The sequence below is a fragment of the Mchenga conophoros genome, linkage group LG23 (genome assembly GCF_057382185.1).
Source record: "Mchenga conophoros isolate Kocher_MC1m ecotype Shallow Benthic linkage group LG23, M_conophoros_male_GT1.1, whole genome shotgun sequence".
Taxonomy (NCBI): Eukaryota; Metazoa; Chordata; class Actinopteri; order Cichliformes; family Cichlidae; genus Mchenga; species Mchenga conophoros.
The window spans coordinates 5,874,393-5,892,588 of NC_140547.1; the positions used below are offsets into that span (position 1 = coordinate 5,874,393).

Genomic DNA, 18,196 nt, shown 5'->3' on the forward strand with positions numbered 1-18,196 from the left:
AGAGAACTAGTTCATATATTTCAGTTATCAGTATTTAATTTGAGTTAATTTAAACTTAAGTGAGCATTGCTGCTGTACTGCTGTAGCTCTCAGACCAGATATTACAATTGACAAACAGAAACATCCAGACAAATGTCTAAACATCTAAAGTGTCCTCCAGTCTTCGGAGGGTTAGAGATGATTCCAGATTTATAATGGTTGTATGCAGCCTACATGAAAAGTGCCTTATGTGAAAAAAGGCAAGGAGGCAGAGCACATGTCTATAAACCCCAAATACAGCATAAGCCCATGATACAGTAAGTATTACTATTTTTTCCCCCATCTCCAATTTGCCAGTAAAAGTGAATCAGAATCAGAATCAGAATCAGAATACTTTATTGATCCCTGGGGGAAATTATTTTTTGTTACAGTGCTCCATTTTAAACCAACATTAAGACAAGACAGACAATACGCTAACTAAGAATAGTACAATAATGCTACGAAGGTAGCAAAGAGAACAGCATTACTACACTAACCTTAAATTGCATTACAAGATTACACATCTTATCCTCAAGGACACAGAATAATAAGATGCTTTGCTTGGTCTAAATTAACCGCGGGTGTTCTAATTAAATAATAGCCTATATCTGTAGTAATTTGATTTGATGCATGACTGGAAGAGCAATGAAGAAAATATACAACGGGCAAAGCAGTATAAAAGTTTCCTGGAGTGGACCCCCTAATCATTACTTTAACTATAATTTCCACTGTTGGTGACTGTAATTGATGTCCCTCATTAGTTCCCTAAGTATCTTTCAGCAGCTTGTCCTGAACAAATTGTAACATTAATAAAAACTAAGATTCAAATCAATACATTGATGCCTTCTCTTTGATGTTTCACTCCATCTTTGCTTGCTAATTCTGCCTGTCACTATCGTATGTCTTTCTCACACTGTGCTCCTGAAGTGATGACAGTAAACAGTGTGGAAGGAAATTTAAAAGACACGAATTCGAAGCAGAGACGAAGCAGTAAAAGAGCAACAGAACAGAGCTGGTGCCTACCTGAGATAGCGCAGTGGTTCTATGGTCTCAGCCTCTGCCTCAGCTGAGCTATGGTTCATCTTGTCCATCTGTTTTCACCCAGCAGGACTCGGCAAATATGAGAAGGGATGAGCTGTGCCGCTCCAAAGAAAACACTTGCGTACCTTCTGTCTGACTCAGATTCAGTGGACACACTGACTACTTCTTTGCCTGGGAATAGACTGAGAATCGAAAGGGGCTTCCTCCCTCTGTATCTTTCTCTACGGCTCTTGATTGGTTCAGGCGCTGGATGGTAATTACTGGCTGCTAGATACACTCACTCACACACACACACACACACACACACACACACATACTGAATCTTGTCTCTGTATCTCTGCCTCTCCCCTCTGTCTCTCTCTCCTTCCCACTGTGGCCCCGACTTGTTCTCTGATAAAACCAGCCGGCTGTGTGTATCAGCTGCGCTTGCCGGGAAACCCAGCCAATTAAGAATCAGGAGGCATGGTGCTCCTTGGCTGATTGGCTCGGGCTGCCACGATCATAGCTTTTCAGTCATCGACGGTGCAACAGCCTCCCTCACTTCCCCTAAATTCACAAAAGCACAAAGACGTCCATGCATACTCCCTGGTTGCCAAAGGATCCCTTGATGGAGAATCGAGAGCAAGCACCAGAGTGAGGAAACACTCGACTGCTCCGTGAATCACAAACACTACCATCTCTCACGTGGTGGTGAGAGATAAATTGAATCTATTACCTTAACTGAAGTAATAACACTTTAATGCCAACGTGGCTACAGAGCAGTATTTTTGCAGCTCCGGCATTAATCATAGGTGATATTATCAGCGTGATAGTTAGGACCTAATAAATGCTGCCTCTTGATATCAATCTGAAGCAGCTGATAAAATGTAAACCTGTTGAAAATGCAAACCTATTAATTTACACAGAGCTGCGCATGCACACAGAGAAGGGATATGTATAGCAGTATCACAAGTAGAACCTGTGGTTGCCAAGGAATGAGGCTCATGAGTGGGTTGTGGTAATAAACAATAGCCCACTTTCTTTTTTTAAAGGTCTCTCTCCCTTTTTCACCCTTCACTTTGCCCGGACTTTCTGACTCCTTACAGCTCAGTTAACAGACTGACGCCTGTATTTCTTTTCCATTACAGAATTATTCTCCTGCATTTTATTTCAAGCTGCATAAATGTACCTATTAGGAAGATAACGACAAATTCCAAGGAGGAAAACAAAGGGAAAACCTGGGCGTAAGGAATGTTGGTAAACTCTGTCCCCTAGTGGTCTTAATTAATATAGCAATAACAGCCCAATAGCAGCAAAAAAAGGGGGCAATAACCTTTGAAAGCCTGAACCATGAAAAAATTACCAAAAAACGCAAATTCTTTAAAAATTTGGTATTTACTGAACCATCTGACAATATTTTTAGTAAATTAAATATTCATTTGAACACATGTGTTTCAATTTGCATTATATTTCCTGGCATTTTGAGGGCAGTAACAATATTGCTGTCCCATACTGCAAATTTTCTTATTGATCCAATATCAAGTATATACAGTACAGGGCCAGCTTACTTCATTCGGTCTGCCCACCAGCAGCAAAACAAAAATAAGAGACCAGACAGGTTAACATCGGTGTTATCTGTCGGGGAAAGTTAACTAATTTTTGACTGGAATTTTACATCGACTTAAAAAGGAATTTGACCTTTTTAACTTTGTGCATTTAAAAGTTTTTTGCAATGTGTAATGTATTCTAAAAGAACAGCCTAAAAAAAAAGAAAAAGTGCAAGGGCAATGCACAGATACATATAGCTGGTAGTGGTAAACAAGCAAGGAGCCAAAAAAAAAAGGGGGGGGGGGGGTCAATTTCTACAACTCCAGCCTTAAACACACCAATAGGCACCAAAAGGCTTCCAAATTTTCAAAGTGGCCACACCCTTTTTCTAGAATCTAGATGGATGAGTAGATATGTCATTCAGGGAGGAAACTACACCAGGGTTTTGTGCTGCTTAAAATCAACAGTTTAGCTTGGGTGTATAGGGATTGTTCTAAAGTCGCCCTCAAGTGGCCACTAGCAGAACAGCAATTGTTGACTGTAAGCTGTCAAACCGAAGGAAGAGGTCACTTAGTTATATTTGAGTTTTCATATATATACACACACACACACACACGTGTCTATGTTAATGTGCTTTTTAGCTTCATTAATTATCGTTTATATGCAGTCAGTTCTAGAAGTTGATTTACACCACAAATAAACAGGTCAACCAGCCATGAAAGAGGGATTAAAATTAGTTTTATTATTTGATAGAGCAGGAGAAAAAAAAAAAAAATCAAAAAAAACCCAAAAAACATTTTCACACTGTTTTCTTTTTCATTTGGGCAGCACTTCATTTAACAGCGCGTCGACCCCAAATAAACGGAATGGTGATGTTGTCAAACAGCAGCAGCAGGCGGCAGTAGTCAGGACAGCGCAGGGTTACTTTTAGCAGGGCACGAAGTGATGGGCTTATTTCGATTGCTTTTCTTTCGCATCCACAAGACGTGGACCGCTATCTTCTGCCTGTCAGGAATGTGCAGATAACCTGGAATATTTCTGATGCTACTTTGAGACAGAAATACGAGATCTTGAGCAAATCAAGTTAGAAACTATATTCCTGTACTTCTATCAGCAGTGTACTGGTGCACCATCCTAAATGAAACCCAGGTGTACAGTGATAACACAGCGCAAAGGATGTTCATTTACCTAATGCTGGCAGCACATACCAGCAGGGCACCTGACAAAAACTTCTGAGCTGAAGAGTATATGGACATGAATAAAGGACTCACATCCTTATGCCATTAAAAAAAAAAAAACAACAACAACAACAACAACACAAAAAACAAACAAAAAAAAAAACATTACATCTGTATTGATGAAATCCAGAGTGAAGCAACGGGCCTGTAAGACTGGGAGTTCTGATCAATGAAGACGTAACTGGATCATTTCTACGTGAAAAGTGTAAAATAAAAGATAAAGGAAGCTGGGGAAAAAAAAAATCACTGCTGGGGTGTTCAGCTTGTCAGATGGCTATACCACTTCTCATTAAACAAACCTCTGTGATTAAACTTAAGACAACATTTTTACATTTTAATTTAGAGACATTTTTCAAAAAGTGCCTGTAAAATCATTGCTAAGTGGAGAAACCTGGACCACCCCAGGGGTTGAAATGAAAGGGGGGGGGGGGGACACAACACATGGTAGTAAAATAACAGAAGTCCACATGCAATGGAAAATTCCCATTTTACATGTAGACATATTGTACTTCACTAGCTTATCCTGTGCTGCTGCAACCTGATAGAAATGCACTATAGCTCATGTGAAAGGCAGAGTTAGCTCAATTCAATGACCTGACAGAAATCACACACACTTTAATGTTAAAGACTAGAAGTTCATGTCATTTGTTGCTATAGGGGTTTTTGCATAACTACATTCTGAATGCTGTCCAGCTTCTCTTGGACCAATCATAGGGTATGTGGGAGCCACTTGACAAACAAGAGAAAACAAATTCTAAGTGAAGATCCTTGCAAACTTAGGGCATACGCATATGTCTTTACTAACCCTATAAATAAATTCAGATAGTTTGTCTATAGAAGGGGGGGGGGGGGGAATGCAGCACAACCTATGACTAAAAGCAAAAATAATGTCAAAAATATGACATTCCTTACACCCCCTCAGTTTAGCATGAATTCATGTTTATATTCAGAGAGGGTTCAAATAAACTAGAAACCTTCTAGCAGAAGGGATTCCATTTGGGCTCCACTAGTTCTTTGGAAGGTTTATTTTACAATATTCATTAAGAATATGCCCCATGTTTTTCTTTTTTTTAACGGGTCAGTGAAACCTTAATTTTTATTCTTTCTCTTGATCTTAGAAAAAACAAAGCATTTAAAAGTAGGCTGCAACATGGAACCCAGCAGATGTAAAACCACCTCAACAGTAACATTAGCCTTTAAATTCAGACCTCGACATGAGGCCACTTCCAAAGTATCAGGGAGCACAATATTCCAAACACAGTATATGACTTACAGAAGAAAAGACAAAATCCTAACATTCAGCCATACAAAATAATCCAACACACATCAACTTCTCTATTATACACGCTGTAGGTTTGAGAGAAGAGGCAGTCTGTGTGTAGATAAGATTTTTTTTTTCCTCCAGTTTTCTTTTTTTCTTTTTTTTTTTTTACTTTATTCATTTTTGCAAAGCTGAAGCAGTTCTTATTTTGTGGATGGTCCTCAAAGCTCAACAATTCCTGTAATGAGGTCTTCAGTTACGTTCAGTTTGGCAACCACAGCCTCAGTCTGACTGGTTCAGACTAGACAAGGGCAGGAAGTAAGACGAATCTCTTACGGTGGGTAATAGTATTTATTACTTTTCCTTGCCTAATCCAGAGGCAGAGGAGCTCAGGGATTCTCTGGAAACTTCCTCTTGGTGCAACTGGAAGGTTCAACCAATATACAGGGAAGGGGAGAGGCAACATCACTGAAGAAGTCTGTAAAATTGTACACACGTCATCCATATATCCCTCTGAAAGGGTACCCATTTTATATTTAACATATTCCTTGTATCTTGGAGCTGTCACAGCACAACTCCAATGGGGGAAGGATTCAGAAAAGGAAGAAGGTAGCAGAAGTATATGGTGAAAGGTGTAAGGACACCTCTATCCAACAAGAAGAGGCCAATTCTGCATCGTTTTGGCCAGAGGCCGAATCCATAGAAAGAATTAGAACAATAATGTGAATGGCTGTTATTGATGTTAAGGGAGCTAAATGTTATGGTGTCAAAGGGAGTGGGATTGCATTATTTCCATGCGTTTGCTGCTTGGGAGATGGAGCGGGAGGGAATCATGTCCAGAAGATATTCTCGCTGACGCTCAACTGAAGCAGAGGTCTTATGAGCAGACAAGCTGGGGTTCACGTAGGCCATGGTCACACCTGTCAAGGTACAAATACATAAGCAAACACCTGAAAAGCACTACAATGAAATACGGAAATGAAAAGGTGATGCCAGAAGGAATGGCACTGAAGAACAAAAAGTAACAGTACAACTCAACCTTACAACAGAGCGATTACTCCAAAGATGAGTAGAATGTAAGAACATTTGAAGTGCATTCTCTACATAATTGTCTCCGGTTTATATACCTGCATTGCCACCGGTCTGCTTCCTCCAGGCAGCCACGTTGCCCTGGTTACCACTGCCACCAGCACCAACCTTTGCCCCCTGCTGCAACGAGCGAGCTGCAGCATGCTTACCGGACCTACTACCCAGTGCTGCTGCTGTCACAGCATTCTGCAGCTGTGAGGAGGAGAAAGAGTGGGCCACACCACGAGCGTTAATTGCAGACTGGAGGTGTGACAGATGACCCTGTACAGACACACAAAGATCAGAGTTTTGGTGCAGCTGCACTACATTACATTAAACCAACATTGTGGCTGTGGAAAAACATTTAAACCACAAGCCTGGTCGTTCAACAATACAGTCAAATGCTTACCTGCTTAATGCTGGAGTGGTGAGTAGACACAGGTATGTGCTGCATGGCAGCCCTGACCTGCTTATAGTGGTGGGAGACCAGCACCTCATTTTTGGACAGTGAGGAGGAGGACAAGGTGGATTTAGAGATTGAGGAAGCAGAGGAGGAAGAAGAGGAGGCTGCCTGCTGGAGGATACGCTGTTCAATCTCTTGCTCCTGTTGGAGTGCTTTGACAAAGGCTGCCTTCAATCGACTGGTGTGCTCGGCCTTTAGGGCCTTTTTCTGATTGGACGACATGCATTGGTCACAGAGGATGGTCCCAGCCTTCTCCTTTCTCCAGCGAGAGGTAAAGTCAGTCTTACACTGGGCACAGGTGTATGGCTCTTTGGGAACGGAGCTGGCCATTGCTGCAGCTGGGCCAAGATTACCTACATTATGGATAACAGACCCATGGTAAACGCAGAGGTTCTTTGGACAAGGTTTCATACTATAACATTCTGCAGGTAGATCTACTGCTGTTCTGTAACATCTCCAAACTAGTGCAAACATGTACCCACCTCTGCCATGCATCTCCAGAAGTTTTTGCACCACTTCCTCTAAGCCCAACAAATAAATGAATTCATTATTGGCTGCAGAAGGCAGGAAGTTGAAATCAGGGGCAGGAGGTTTTGGTGGAGGGATCTCGAGCAGCGTCTTCTCCAATTGCTTACGTAGTGCAAGTTTAGCAGCTGCCTGCCGGCTGGCTGGAGAGTCATTGACACTAGAGTTGGGTGAGACTGAAGAGCCCTTTAGGCTGGTTGGAGAGGCCTAGACACCAAAAAGAAGAAGAAGAAAAAAAATCCTGTTACAAATGACTATGAAGACACCATTTTCATAGTTAGCAGACCTATGCTAAATGCACCTTACCTGAGGGATGTTGACCATGACATTACTGTTGGCCACATTAGCCACCCGAATGAGTCCCTGCTGAATGATCCTCTGGCCCTGGACCTGGACATTGGGCACAGAAGCCCTCGGAGCCAGCAAGAGTGGAGGGGGCCCTGAGCCGCTATGCTGCTGCTGTTGCTGACGTAGACTGGCTATCTGCTGGGGAGTCACTGCAATAGGCTGATAGCCACCAATGGACACACAAAAACAGACATTAGAGAGGACAACTATCCACAAAATCATGGAGAGATGCGAGAAGGAAAAAGAAAATATATATATCAACCAAGAACCTTAAAGTTAGTTAACAGAAGAATAAATTTAAAAAAAATTAAGGTTCTATATACTTCCAAAACACTAACCTGGGCTCCTCTAACCAGGGGGGGCATGACACTCTGAGAGTTGTGTTTGGACAGGATGTGTTGGCCACCCCGCACCAAGGGAGGGGGAATCACTGTGCCTGAGCTGCGACCCGTCACCTGTAAAGTAAAAACAAATTGATCAAAACTGAATGGCCTTCCTCCACACAAGTAGTAAACTGTCTGCCGTGTGTGTTATATGTCTTATCACTGCTATAATTTTCTGTAGTTTTACATGCAATTACACAATAGCAAGACAAAGTTTGTCAACTAACAACTCTGGTCTAATCGTCTATATTACAATAACAGCCAAATACAATGGGAATAAACAAACAGCACATGAACTGTTGTACAGAGTAGGTGAACTCTTAAATTTAGTAATTCAAAGAGCTAGATTATGCCGCACCATAACTTGTGTGCTTTCTTGTCTTGATATGTCATCCAACCTCTCCAAACCACTCATCTGCCCAAAGAACGCAGTCCCAAGAGTGTTTTATAATGAACTTAAAACATGTCTCAGCAGTTACGTTCTTTCATATTTGCATGCTGTGGTCTTGGTGGAATAATAGCACAATGACTACCAAGACCTGAACTTTCAACAACTGTAGAAAGTTTGTCTCATTGTGAATAGATGGATGCCCAAGTCGTGAAAAAACATTTTGAGCCTCAGATTCATGTATCTCACCAACTGGCTGGACTGTAAGTCAATACTCAGTGAGTTTGATGACAATGAAAAGAGAACTTGCTTGCAATTCCTTTTTATTCAAACTGTGTTTGTCAAACTGTGACTTAGTTAATGACAAGACCACATAATTAGAGCAGTCAATGCAGAATTTCCGGTTTTTCCAAGTGGTTCACAAACAACTAGTGCAACTGTAGACTCTGCAATACAAGTTCGGACGAATAAGTGAGTAGCTACCTGAAGGGATCCTTTGCTTGATGTAATACTACCTCTCACCAACGGGGGAGGAGTAGCCACAGAGCCAGTAGCCTGAACATTAAGGAAACAGCATTACAAAACATAATATTTTAGTACAAACATTACATCATATGTAAAACAGACATTTATAGCCCTTCTTCGCGAGTACCTAACTCAGGTCACCTTGGGATGACTCAGTTTTTAGGGTTTTCCATTAGGTGGTAGTACCTGGTACTCTTTTAGTACCTACTCAGGCAGGGTTCCAAGTGATCGAAGGCCATCCGAAAATGTGATGTCAACAGACTGCATGCCATCGATTGGCTAGTCAGTGGTGTCAGGCAATTACTGATGAATGTGTCTCCCTTCACAAAAATCAAAACCACCCTTTTCTAAACCTGGTATCGAGGTAAATGGCAAAAAAAAAAAAAAAAAAAAAAAAAAAAAAAAAAAGTGTGGTCCCCAACAAAAAGCCATTCACTGAGCAGCCATATACCAGCCTCGATGTCCTTTTTTGTGGAGGACCTCACAGGACTTTCAGCCGCACTGTTATAACAACCCTATGCTCATTAGGTGGTAGATCATTGTAAAAGAAAATGACCGAAACAATGGGACTTGTCTGATAAGAATTACTTGTACCTACTGGCTCATACAAAAATAACACAGATAAAACTACAAAAAAAAATGTTAAAGGTCTGGTTACCTTCTGTACTGTGCTCTCCTTTTGGATCTGGCTCTGTCGTAGTTTCTTCAGCAACACTAGTTTGGCCTCTTGGAGTCTTAGTTCCTCCTTGAGCTGTTTGATGATGCGCTCCCTTTCCTCAGGTGAACTCTTCTATAAAATGCCATAGAAGATAATAATGAGAAATCAATTATAAGGCTGGGAATTTCCACAACAGATTAATTGGGCCAACTCAACACATTAGATAACTGAAATAAAAGCACATAGAATGCGTCAACAAAAATTACTGCATCTGTTTAAGTGATACATTTTTCTATCGTTTTTCGGACAAAGTTGGAAAATGGAGTTTTAAATCAGTAAACAGAAAGGAATCGTTACCGATGTATAAATTATTTTTTCCTACCATAAGTTTATCTGTGTCAGTCTTTGAGAAGCAGTGGCCATTCATGAGGGGACTAGATGGCTCATTGTCCGATAACACAATCACATCATCTGGCGAGGGCGGCTGTCGCTCTTTCTTAATGTCGCTGAGGAGAGAAATATTGAAAGATCATTTAATAAGAGGCCGCTTTGTATTATACTTTGATACACTTTAGTGTTAAAAAAAAACAAAAACAAAACTGTAGTTACAATGTAGTTTTGTCTTTCACCCAGTAGATGGTAGTATTCAATTATAAGTTTACCTTCCTTGTTGTAGTGTGAATGTGTGCTAGGACACACAAGAAGGAAAGAAGCAAGAGATCAATAATGGAGTAATGGCGGCAGGGGAAGAAAGCAACAACCCATTATCTCTGAAGAAAGGTAAAATCGACAGTCCTGAACGCTCCCGTCCAACAGCAAGATTGCACCCAAACAACACAAAGGCCAAATTAAATGCACTTATTTTTTTGTTTTTAAATTGAAGAAAAGGCTGAAGACTTTTGATGAGATGTTAAGTAGCTTTTCCTGAGCACCAGGGAGAACAAAGGCGACTAGCGGAAAGCTTCATTTGCATGAGTCTGCAGAAGGGTGGAGATAAGAAGTTGGGGGTTGTTGTAATTTAACAGCTCATGGACCATGGCAGAAGAATAAATCTGCCTCTGTCACGGTGGGGAGCCTGTCAGGTACTAAAAGACTCAGTGGTAAGGAGAACTAAGGGAGGGTGGGCTGTGATATGACACTATGTGAGGGGTAGTGGTTAGTGCCATACTGTGGAGTTATGCATGTACACATGCAGTGTAGTTATGTAATTGTTCAATTGCTGTCAAGCTGGAGGCTTCAGGGCTTCAAGCGCAGACCCAGTTTGCCACTCAGACAAGGCCTCACCCCTCCCCTAACTCTGTGGCGAGGCCTGTGGCCTAGCCAGATCGGCACAGCCTGGGCCTCAGCTCTCCCCTCCCTCCCAGCTGCCGACATCAGAGTCACAAGCTGAGCAGAGCGGCGGTCTGCTGGAGACACTGGAGAGGGTGACAGTGAGGGGGAGGGGAATATACATGGCCAGGAGCCAACCTATTGTGTACACTCTCTCTTACTCTGTTACTTCTTCACACACCCCTCCCCCATCCTTACTTACTTCTTCATCTTTTATACTCCAACTCACTGACTCAGACCTTCACATTTTTCTCTTCCTTTTGTTCACTTCTGTCTCCAGACACGTTTCTGTGCCATCTACTCCTCCTTCACGGCAGCTGCCCTGACAACAACCCTCAGCAGATATTGCACGCTCAGTTCAATAAGGCAAGCAATAACCATGTTGTTTATGGGACAATCATTTCCTTAGACTACGCAATCACAACACAAATCCCAACAAACACTTGGTGTCATTAAAAAAAAAAAAAAAAAAAAAAAAAAAAAAAGGGGGGGGGGGAAAGAAAATTCAGCTACTGCCGAGAACACGAACCCTCCTAAAAGAGTACTTTCCTGACAGGATTCATTAAAATCTGGTTTGAAAAAACAACAAAAAAACATGAGATAACCTGCAAGTTTTAGAAAATGCTATTCCAAGAAAGATTACCCTCCCTAAGCACAGCCAAGGTTTTTCTCCCCATAGGTTTACTTGTCTTTTTATACAACATGTTTAAAAACAGCACAACACATAACTAGGCACTAGAGGAGAGGTGGGAGCTTCATCCTCTCAAACAAAAGCTTAATGGCAACCCAGCTCCTTGACTGACTTAGTCGCTCTGCCAAATGACACAGAGCACCAACCACTGCAAGCTAGTAACTATTGAGAACAGCTTACACAAGCGTCACAACACACACCAACTTGGTTATGTAATGTCCAGGGTTTCTGCAATGCTCGGCTTCCCCAATCGTAGATTCACACTGAACCTACTGTAGGACTTCTGAATCAGTCATGAGGTGCAGTGGAATTCTCATTCAGAACGCAATGCAATACTGCCAAGTACCATTTCGGACTACGCACGACTCTCGTAAGGTAACAAAATTCCATGGCTAATTACAATAGCAAATAGAACAACGTGCGCAAATATTGGCATATAGTTATAATGTACACGAAGCATTAACATGCATGCAAACTACTTGAGTAATGCCTTACCTTAGGGCAGAGGTCGACAACCTGCCCTTGCGAGGCATGGGTTAGAATTAGAGTTAACTGTGAAAATTTATATGCATTAATTTATCCTCTCCCAATTACTGCCATCCACCCATCACTCACATGTGCTGCTCTTTTTTTTCTCCGATTGTTTGGTAGGAGATGCTAAAATGTCTCTTTTGATGTCAAAGGCTGCCGATGCCTGCTTTAGGGACAAACTTGTGAAACTGCAAAGTTGAACACACCAAGCAAAAACTTGGTCGAAAGGTCTGCAAAAGCTATAAGGCTATAAAGTAAAGTTATAAAAATTCTGGTTACTGTCGAAGCCTGCTTCTGTATTAAAAAAAATACTAAAAAATGAAACAAAACAAAAAAAACCCAACCAAGACTAGTTGGTATGGTATGAAAATGACAAAAAAAAAAAAATGCTATAAAAGCACCCTAAAGATGTGGATGGTCATCAATGGGGGGGGGAGAAAAAAACAAAAACAAAAAAAAACAAAACAAAAAAAACACAAAACCCAAGCTTCCGCCCAAACAGAAGTCTCTATGAGCTGCTAAAATTTGGCTTCACATGTCCTTGCTAAGTAAAACACTGAATAAGAATGGTGTTAATGGAAGGACGGCGCAAAGGAAGTCTACGCTCTCCAAAAATACTACATTGTTATAAGTCTCAAGTTAACTTCAAAAGGCAATGATGTGACTGGATCAACAAGGGCATGGCACACCAAAACCAGTAACTTGTTTTGACTATTAAAAATGTGAAAGGATCAAAGGTTGAGGCTGAACTGCTACTTCTGGGCCTGGATGCCCTTCAGTTCTTTAGGGAACAATGAATTCAACTGAATCAAGAAAGTTTAGCATATTTCAGGGGAGCATTTAATGATATGAAGCTTAAGAAAGGAGCTGGATGATGGTCATGATAAGAAAACCAGTGTTTTTGAACTGTCCAAGTTAAGAGTTCCAACACCGACCTAAAGACTACACTAGGTTGTGGATGTGGTCAGCTGACAGATGCCCTGAACAAGTGGTGCTGAAGGAGCTTGAAAAACGCATGTGTAGCCAGTTCATTATAGTGTATCATGTGAATGAGTCTGCAGATCTCGATTATTTGACGATATTTATTTAACAATAACAATGTATTGAATAATGACTTTAAAGATTGTCAAAAAATAATATAAAATAGTGTGCAAATACTGATAACAGTGCAAATGTTTGCAATATAAAAAATAAATGAAAAATGTAAACATCTATGTTTAGTGAACTTTGCAGTGTTGCTCTGTGGTGCAGCTACAACACTGTAGCAAAGTTTACACACTATGTCTACTTGATCCATGTCTGACTCCGCGAACCCATAATGTTTCCACACCACTGAAGTTTTTTTTACCTCTCTTTTCAACCAATGGCAGTCACTCTCCTCTCCAAATAACTTCTGCTTAGCTTTCCGAGCTTCCCTCGGGTCCTCTTAATCAGCGGTCCCCAACCCCCGGGTGAGTCGTTTGGTACCGGGCCGCGAGAGTTGAGGCTCAGGTGTGAAATGTATAGTTTTCAGGGTTTTTATCGGTTTTCAGTGTTATTTTGTTATCGTTTACTCGGTTTTCCTTGGTCTTTTCACGTGTGTTATGAATAAATCTTTTTCGGTACCGGTACTAGTTTTATTTTGTTGTATTTATCCGCAACACCTTAAAGGCCGGTCCATGAAAATATTGTCGGGCATAAACCGGTCCGTGGCGCAAAAAAGGTTGGGGACCGCTGCTCTTAATTGTTGTGACACGTGTTCGAAATGCAGAAAGGTGCGCTCGATTTGCCACACGGAGCAGCGCGAGAGTAAAGCACGAGGGAGGGGCTAATAATCGGCTCAGTCATTTTTAATGATCATTGAAAGCCCAGATCGTAGTTGTGATTAAAATTCGATTAATCGAGCAGCCCTATCAGAAGCTCACTAAATTTAAGAGCGCCCTTGATTTTTCCAGCCTGCACTGTGAGTGATGACTCAGTGTTTTCAATAAAGATTATTTTTTTCAAAGTCTAGTCAAGTTTTGTTTCTCAATAGTTGTGACGTAGATGAGGATCAGACCATATTTTATGAGTAATCGATTCAGAAATCCTGGTCATTTCAAAGGGTTCATAACTTATTTTTTCTTCCAACTGAATACGTGCACACTTCCAAGATGTCCAGCTCAGTTCAGTTACTATATTTTTCTCTGGCGAAGAAAGATGTGGTTTGCATTCCATTTCAGTAATAGTTTTACAAAGCTTGCCAAGACACACCAAGTCCTCTATATAGTACAACAATAAAATCATCATTATGCGGCGAGTATGCACACAAACGCATGCTGAGAGTTAAACGGGGGCCAAAGGTGACGCCTGTGTGTCGTTATGATGCACCACAGACAGAGCCAACAAACTTTCAGCATAATCACAACCCTGTTCCACTTTAACTGCCATCAGATCAGTGTGTGTATTTATCGCTCTACCAAACACGCATCACATGACATCAGGCACTTCTCTGAGTAGTCATGTGACACACCCACTACCCCTCCTGGCCCCTCCTTCCTCCAACTGCTCCTTCCAACGTGGAAACCATGGCAACGGCCAGTTAGAACCAGTTTGTGACACATAGCCTTCATTTTGTGTGAAGTGTGAGGCAGAGTTCAGGTGCTGCTGTGGGAGAAAATGGAGCCCAGGCCTCAGGAGCCTCAAAGTTTTCAAAATGGGGGCAGGCTGCCGACAACCACACAGCGACTTCCTGTATGACTCCTGTCAGACCACTTGCTGGTGCAAAGAAACGAGAAACTCCAATCGACACGTCTCAGCACAAAACCTTGCGTTGTGCATGAAGGCATGAACTTCAGGGCCTACAATACATAAATAACTCTTGAGAAGTTTTCAAACAATCTTGCACACAAAAAATGTGGATGAGTACTCCAACTCAACTGTCCTTTTAACCCATTTGATGATTGAGTAATAGTTAAACATAATCAAATGGAAACAGAAAGAATTTTGCATTTTGATGATTAGGGTCTATTTTATGAAAGTGCAAATACGTGAAAATTGTTTTCTTTGGAGACAGCTGGCTGACTATGCAAAACTCAAGACCCAGTGTACACGCAAGTCATAAACACTTACCGATACCAGTGGGCGATAATCATTGAGTCAAATCAGTTTTGCGCTGACTAAAATGTTCAGCATTAACGTAATAAAGTTAAAAAACATTAAAATTTAACTGTCATTACAGATTAGTTCATTTTCAGTTTAGAAAGACGAATATAAATCACACCTGTTATGAGTTAAATTGAAGCTAAACATCTGTATTGCTCCATTTTAAATACTTCACTTTTTAAATCACAAACTTAATGTCTGCAACAGCACAATGTGAACTAAACAGGAGTACATTCCCTGTAGCCAACAAACTCTGAGCCCCTACATTAGCACTGTTAATACTACTTCTTTTCTGAGCTTTTTACTTTTCTCACCTTTTGGATGTGCTCATGTCAACAGGCTCATCTCCAGTTTGCACCTCCACCTTAATGGTCGCTTTCACTTCACCAGCCTTCAGGATGCTAGCTGCTACCTTAGCAGCCTGCTCACTCTTGAGCTTGACACTCTCGGTTCCAGATCCCACAAGGGCCAGAGGGGTCCCAGCTGCATCGCTCTTCTCCAGTTTAACACGTTTACTGTCCATGTCCCCCAGGGACCCAGCAAGAGCTGCATGGTCCCTCTCTAGAGCCCGCTTCTGGCTGCGTGTTTGACGCACTGCGTCCTCTGACATGGCTGCTCTCACCCTGGAGAGAAAGACATAAAGGAAAATGTTACAAAATAAAGTTAACTATATTTAAGGAAAAAAAAAGATTTGGTTGTGGAAAAAAAAAATGTTGTCATCAAACAGATTAAGGTGCACTCTTACTGTAAGGCTAAGGTTCACAGATTTGGGGGCAAGCCCCAGCAGACTGGTGAGGAATATTAAGCAAATCTAAGCTGAATAATTGTGGGTTTTAAAACAAAATTATTTTGCCATTGAAACAAACAAATTTGCCAATGCTACTGTGCACAGTTGACTTAAATCCAACATGATCTTGACCCAATGCTGAATGCGGCCTGGATGTTTTTTTTCCCTCATGCAAGAAAATGTTTGAGAACGACTAAACGTCATCTGTGGAGGTTCTCAGTCATCTAAGTCATAGTAGTTTAAAGTGCTTCAGTTGAGGGCAGCTGTGAGGAAAGCTTTTAAAATAAATAAATAAATAAAATAAAAAGGCAAAATGTCTTCAAAAACCTAAAAGTTCAGTTGCCTTCGACTCGAGCACTCCAACCTCTATTCTAGGGTATTTTCTATAGTTCAGCATTACTACGAGAATTAGAGAAACTGGTTTCCCCACACTATTCTAAAGTAAATATTTTGTATGATTTGCCAATAGCACATAACACACTGTATCAGCAAGGCTGCTTAATCCTACTACATACATTTTTGACTCAAGCCTTCTTGTGGGCCACCTTCATAATTTTCCTAATAATCCACAAAACAAAGTAATATTTTATTCCTGTTTTAATCTCTATTCCCAGAGACCAGTGAATAAGATGCACTTGAGCACTCTATCAAGTGGGGGCTGATTGTTCAAATGTGCTAATTCAAACCTGATTTTGGAATTTGAGACAAAGAAATGGTAGTATGCATCTCAAAGTAAACTACTGGTCAAGATCTCAAGATACCTAAGCTGGGCAAAACTAGATAGCAGTCTGTGTGTCAACTTGTCAACAGTGCTGACATATATGGTCTTGGAAGCACCCTTTGTCTTAAAGCAAAAGAATGAGAGAAGAGTGGGGGAGGTAGTTTAATCGAATAATCTAACATGAACTCAAATTAAAAGTCAGGGTAGGATGCCAATCAAGTTTAAACAAGTTACATTTGTTTGAAGATTTTAAGCAATAAATCACATTTTATTCCACTCACTCCTATACCATGAAATATAAGCAAGAAATGTGTCAATATAAGTTGTAGAAGTATGCTATAAAAGAATACACCTTTAAATGGATTTTTTAGTCTATAAAATGTACAGTTTAAAATGATAACAATGTAATAGTAATATCTAATACAGGCATCTCCTTTCCTACTGCCAGTGACCCAGATCCTGACCTTAATCTCATTCAGTACAGTTGCAGCAGACGATAAGAGACCCACTTAGGTTTCTGAGAAAAAGCCATTACACAGCAGAAAAATAATACCAACACTGTGCAACGCTGACACCAACCACACCAATGTAGGCCACATATTCATTAAGCACTTTGTGCTTATAAACATTTTCTCTCATGTATCCAAAGTTTCAAATATGACAGACTGACCAAAATCATGAAAATGCCTATTGCATATCTAATGACACGCTTAGACTAACCACTAACTGTATCCCAGGATTGTTTGAAAGACAAAAAATGTTCGAATTTATAAACCAGACTAAAACTCGTTTATGCTTGACAAGAGATGAAGGTTTAATCTCAAGACAAGACAGTAGAATAAAGCAAGGGAGATGGTTGGCTATAAGCACATCCTGCACAGGAAACAAGGCAGTAGACGAGGAGAAGAAAATGCTTGAGCCGCAATGCTTTGGGGCTCATCAGCTGATGATGAGCTAATGAGCAAACATGGTTCACTTATGTGTCAGTTAAGAAGAAAAAAACTAAATAGTTAAAATTTAGTACCTTAATGTCTTAAGCCAACAGAGAAGGAGGAAAAAAAATTGACCTGTCATTGCAAAATGATATTATTCCAACAACTACTGAAAAAGCAGTACTTAAAATTAAATATCTTTTGATTTGTCCCAGTGAACACCCATGGTCATCCGCTGTCACTGTATGTTACACAATCAGAGCATACGTCACCTACATTCCATTGTTTAGTCTGGATCTAAATGCTCTCTTATCAAACTAGGGCTAATGGGATCTGTGGTTATTTTAGAACTGGTACTCAATCCCTTTTAACGTTCAGAACTATTTATACTAGTTCTACATTTTTAAGGTATAAACAGTTAGGCTGTCCAGTTCTTTGGGTTCTTTAACCATGCTGGCTCACTCACAGGATGATCACACCACAAATTAATTCTCACACATTTATTGAATCACATTTGTTTATTAAGTTACTATACATTATACTAACACTCAGCATAAAAGTTAACTGGGTGCATTTATATTTAACCACAGGGCATCTTATTTGTTAGTCACACATGTCAGCAAAATGTCATAATTTGTA

General features: G+C 40.7%; 2 protein-coding genes across 4 annotated transcripts in view; both read right to left on the reverse strand.

Moving 5' to 3' along the window:
* Positions 1-1,451, reverse strand: part of yjefn3 (YjeF N-terminal domain containing 3) — a 49,245-nt gene extending 47,794 nt beyond the window's left edge. The window contains exon 1 of the mRNA XM_085265094.1: positions 1,042-1,451. Within this exon, the coding sequence (XP_085121220.1) occupies positions 1,042-1,109 (68 nt within the window). The 5' untranslated portion in view covers positions 1,110-1,451. The remainder of the gene's footprint in view (positions 1-1,041) is intronic.
* Positions 1,452-3,307: 1,856 nt separating this feature from the next.
* gatad2ab (GATA zinc finger domain containing 2Ab) overlaps positions 3,308-18,196 on the reverse strand; it is a 35,333-nt gene continuing 20,444 nt past the window's right edge. For all 3 annotated transcript variants that reach the window (XM_085263797.1, XM_085263799.1, XM_085263800.1), the window contains 10 exons: positions 15,432-15,740; positions 9,826-9,949; positions 9,444-9,575; positions 8,744-8,815; positions 7,828-7,944; positions 7,448-7,648; positions 7,099-7,348; positions 6,563-6,969; positions 6,213-6,435; positions 3,308-6,005 (listed from right to left, as the gene is read on the reverse strand). In XM_085263797.1, coding sequence (XP_085119923.1) covers positions 5,872-6,005; positions 6,213-6,435; positions 6,563-6,969; positions 7,099-7,348; positions 7,448-7,648; positions 7,828-7,944; positions 8,744-8,815; positions 9,444-9,575; positions 9,826-9,949; positions 15,432-15,740 — 1,969 coding nt within the window. In that variant the 3' untranslated portion in view covers positions 3,308-5,871. The remainder of the gene's footprint in view (positions 6,006-6,212; positions 6,436-6,562; positions 6,970-7,098; positions 7,349-7,447; positions 7,649-7,827; positions 7,945-8,743; positions 8,816-9,443; positions 9,576-9,825; positions 9,950-15,431; positions 15,741-18,196) is intronic.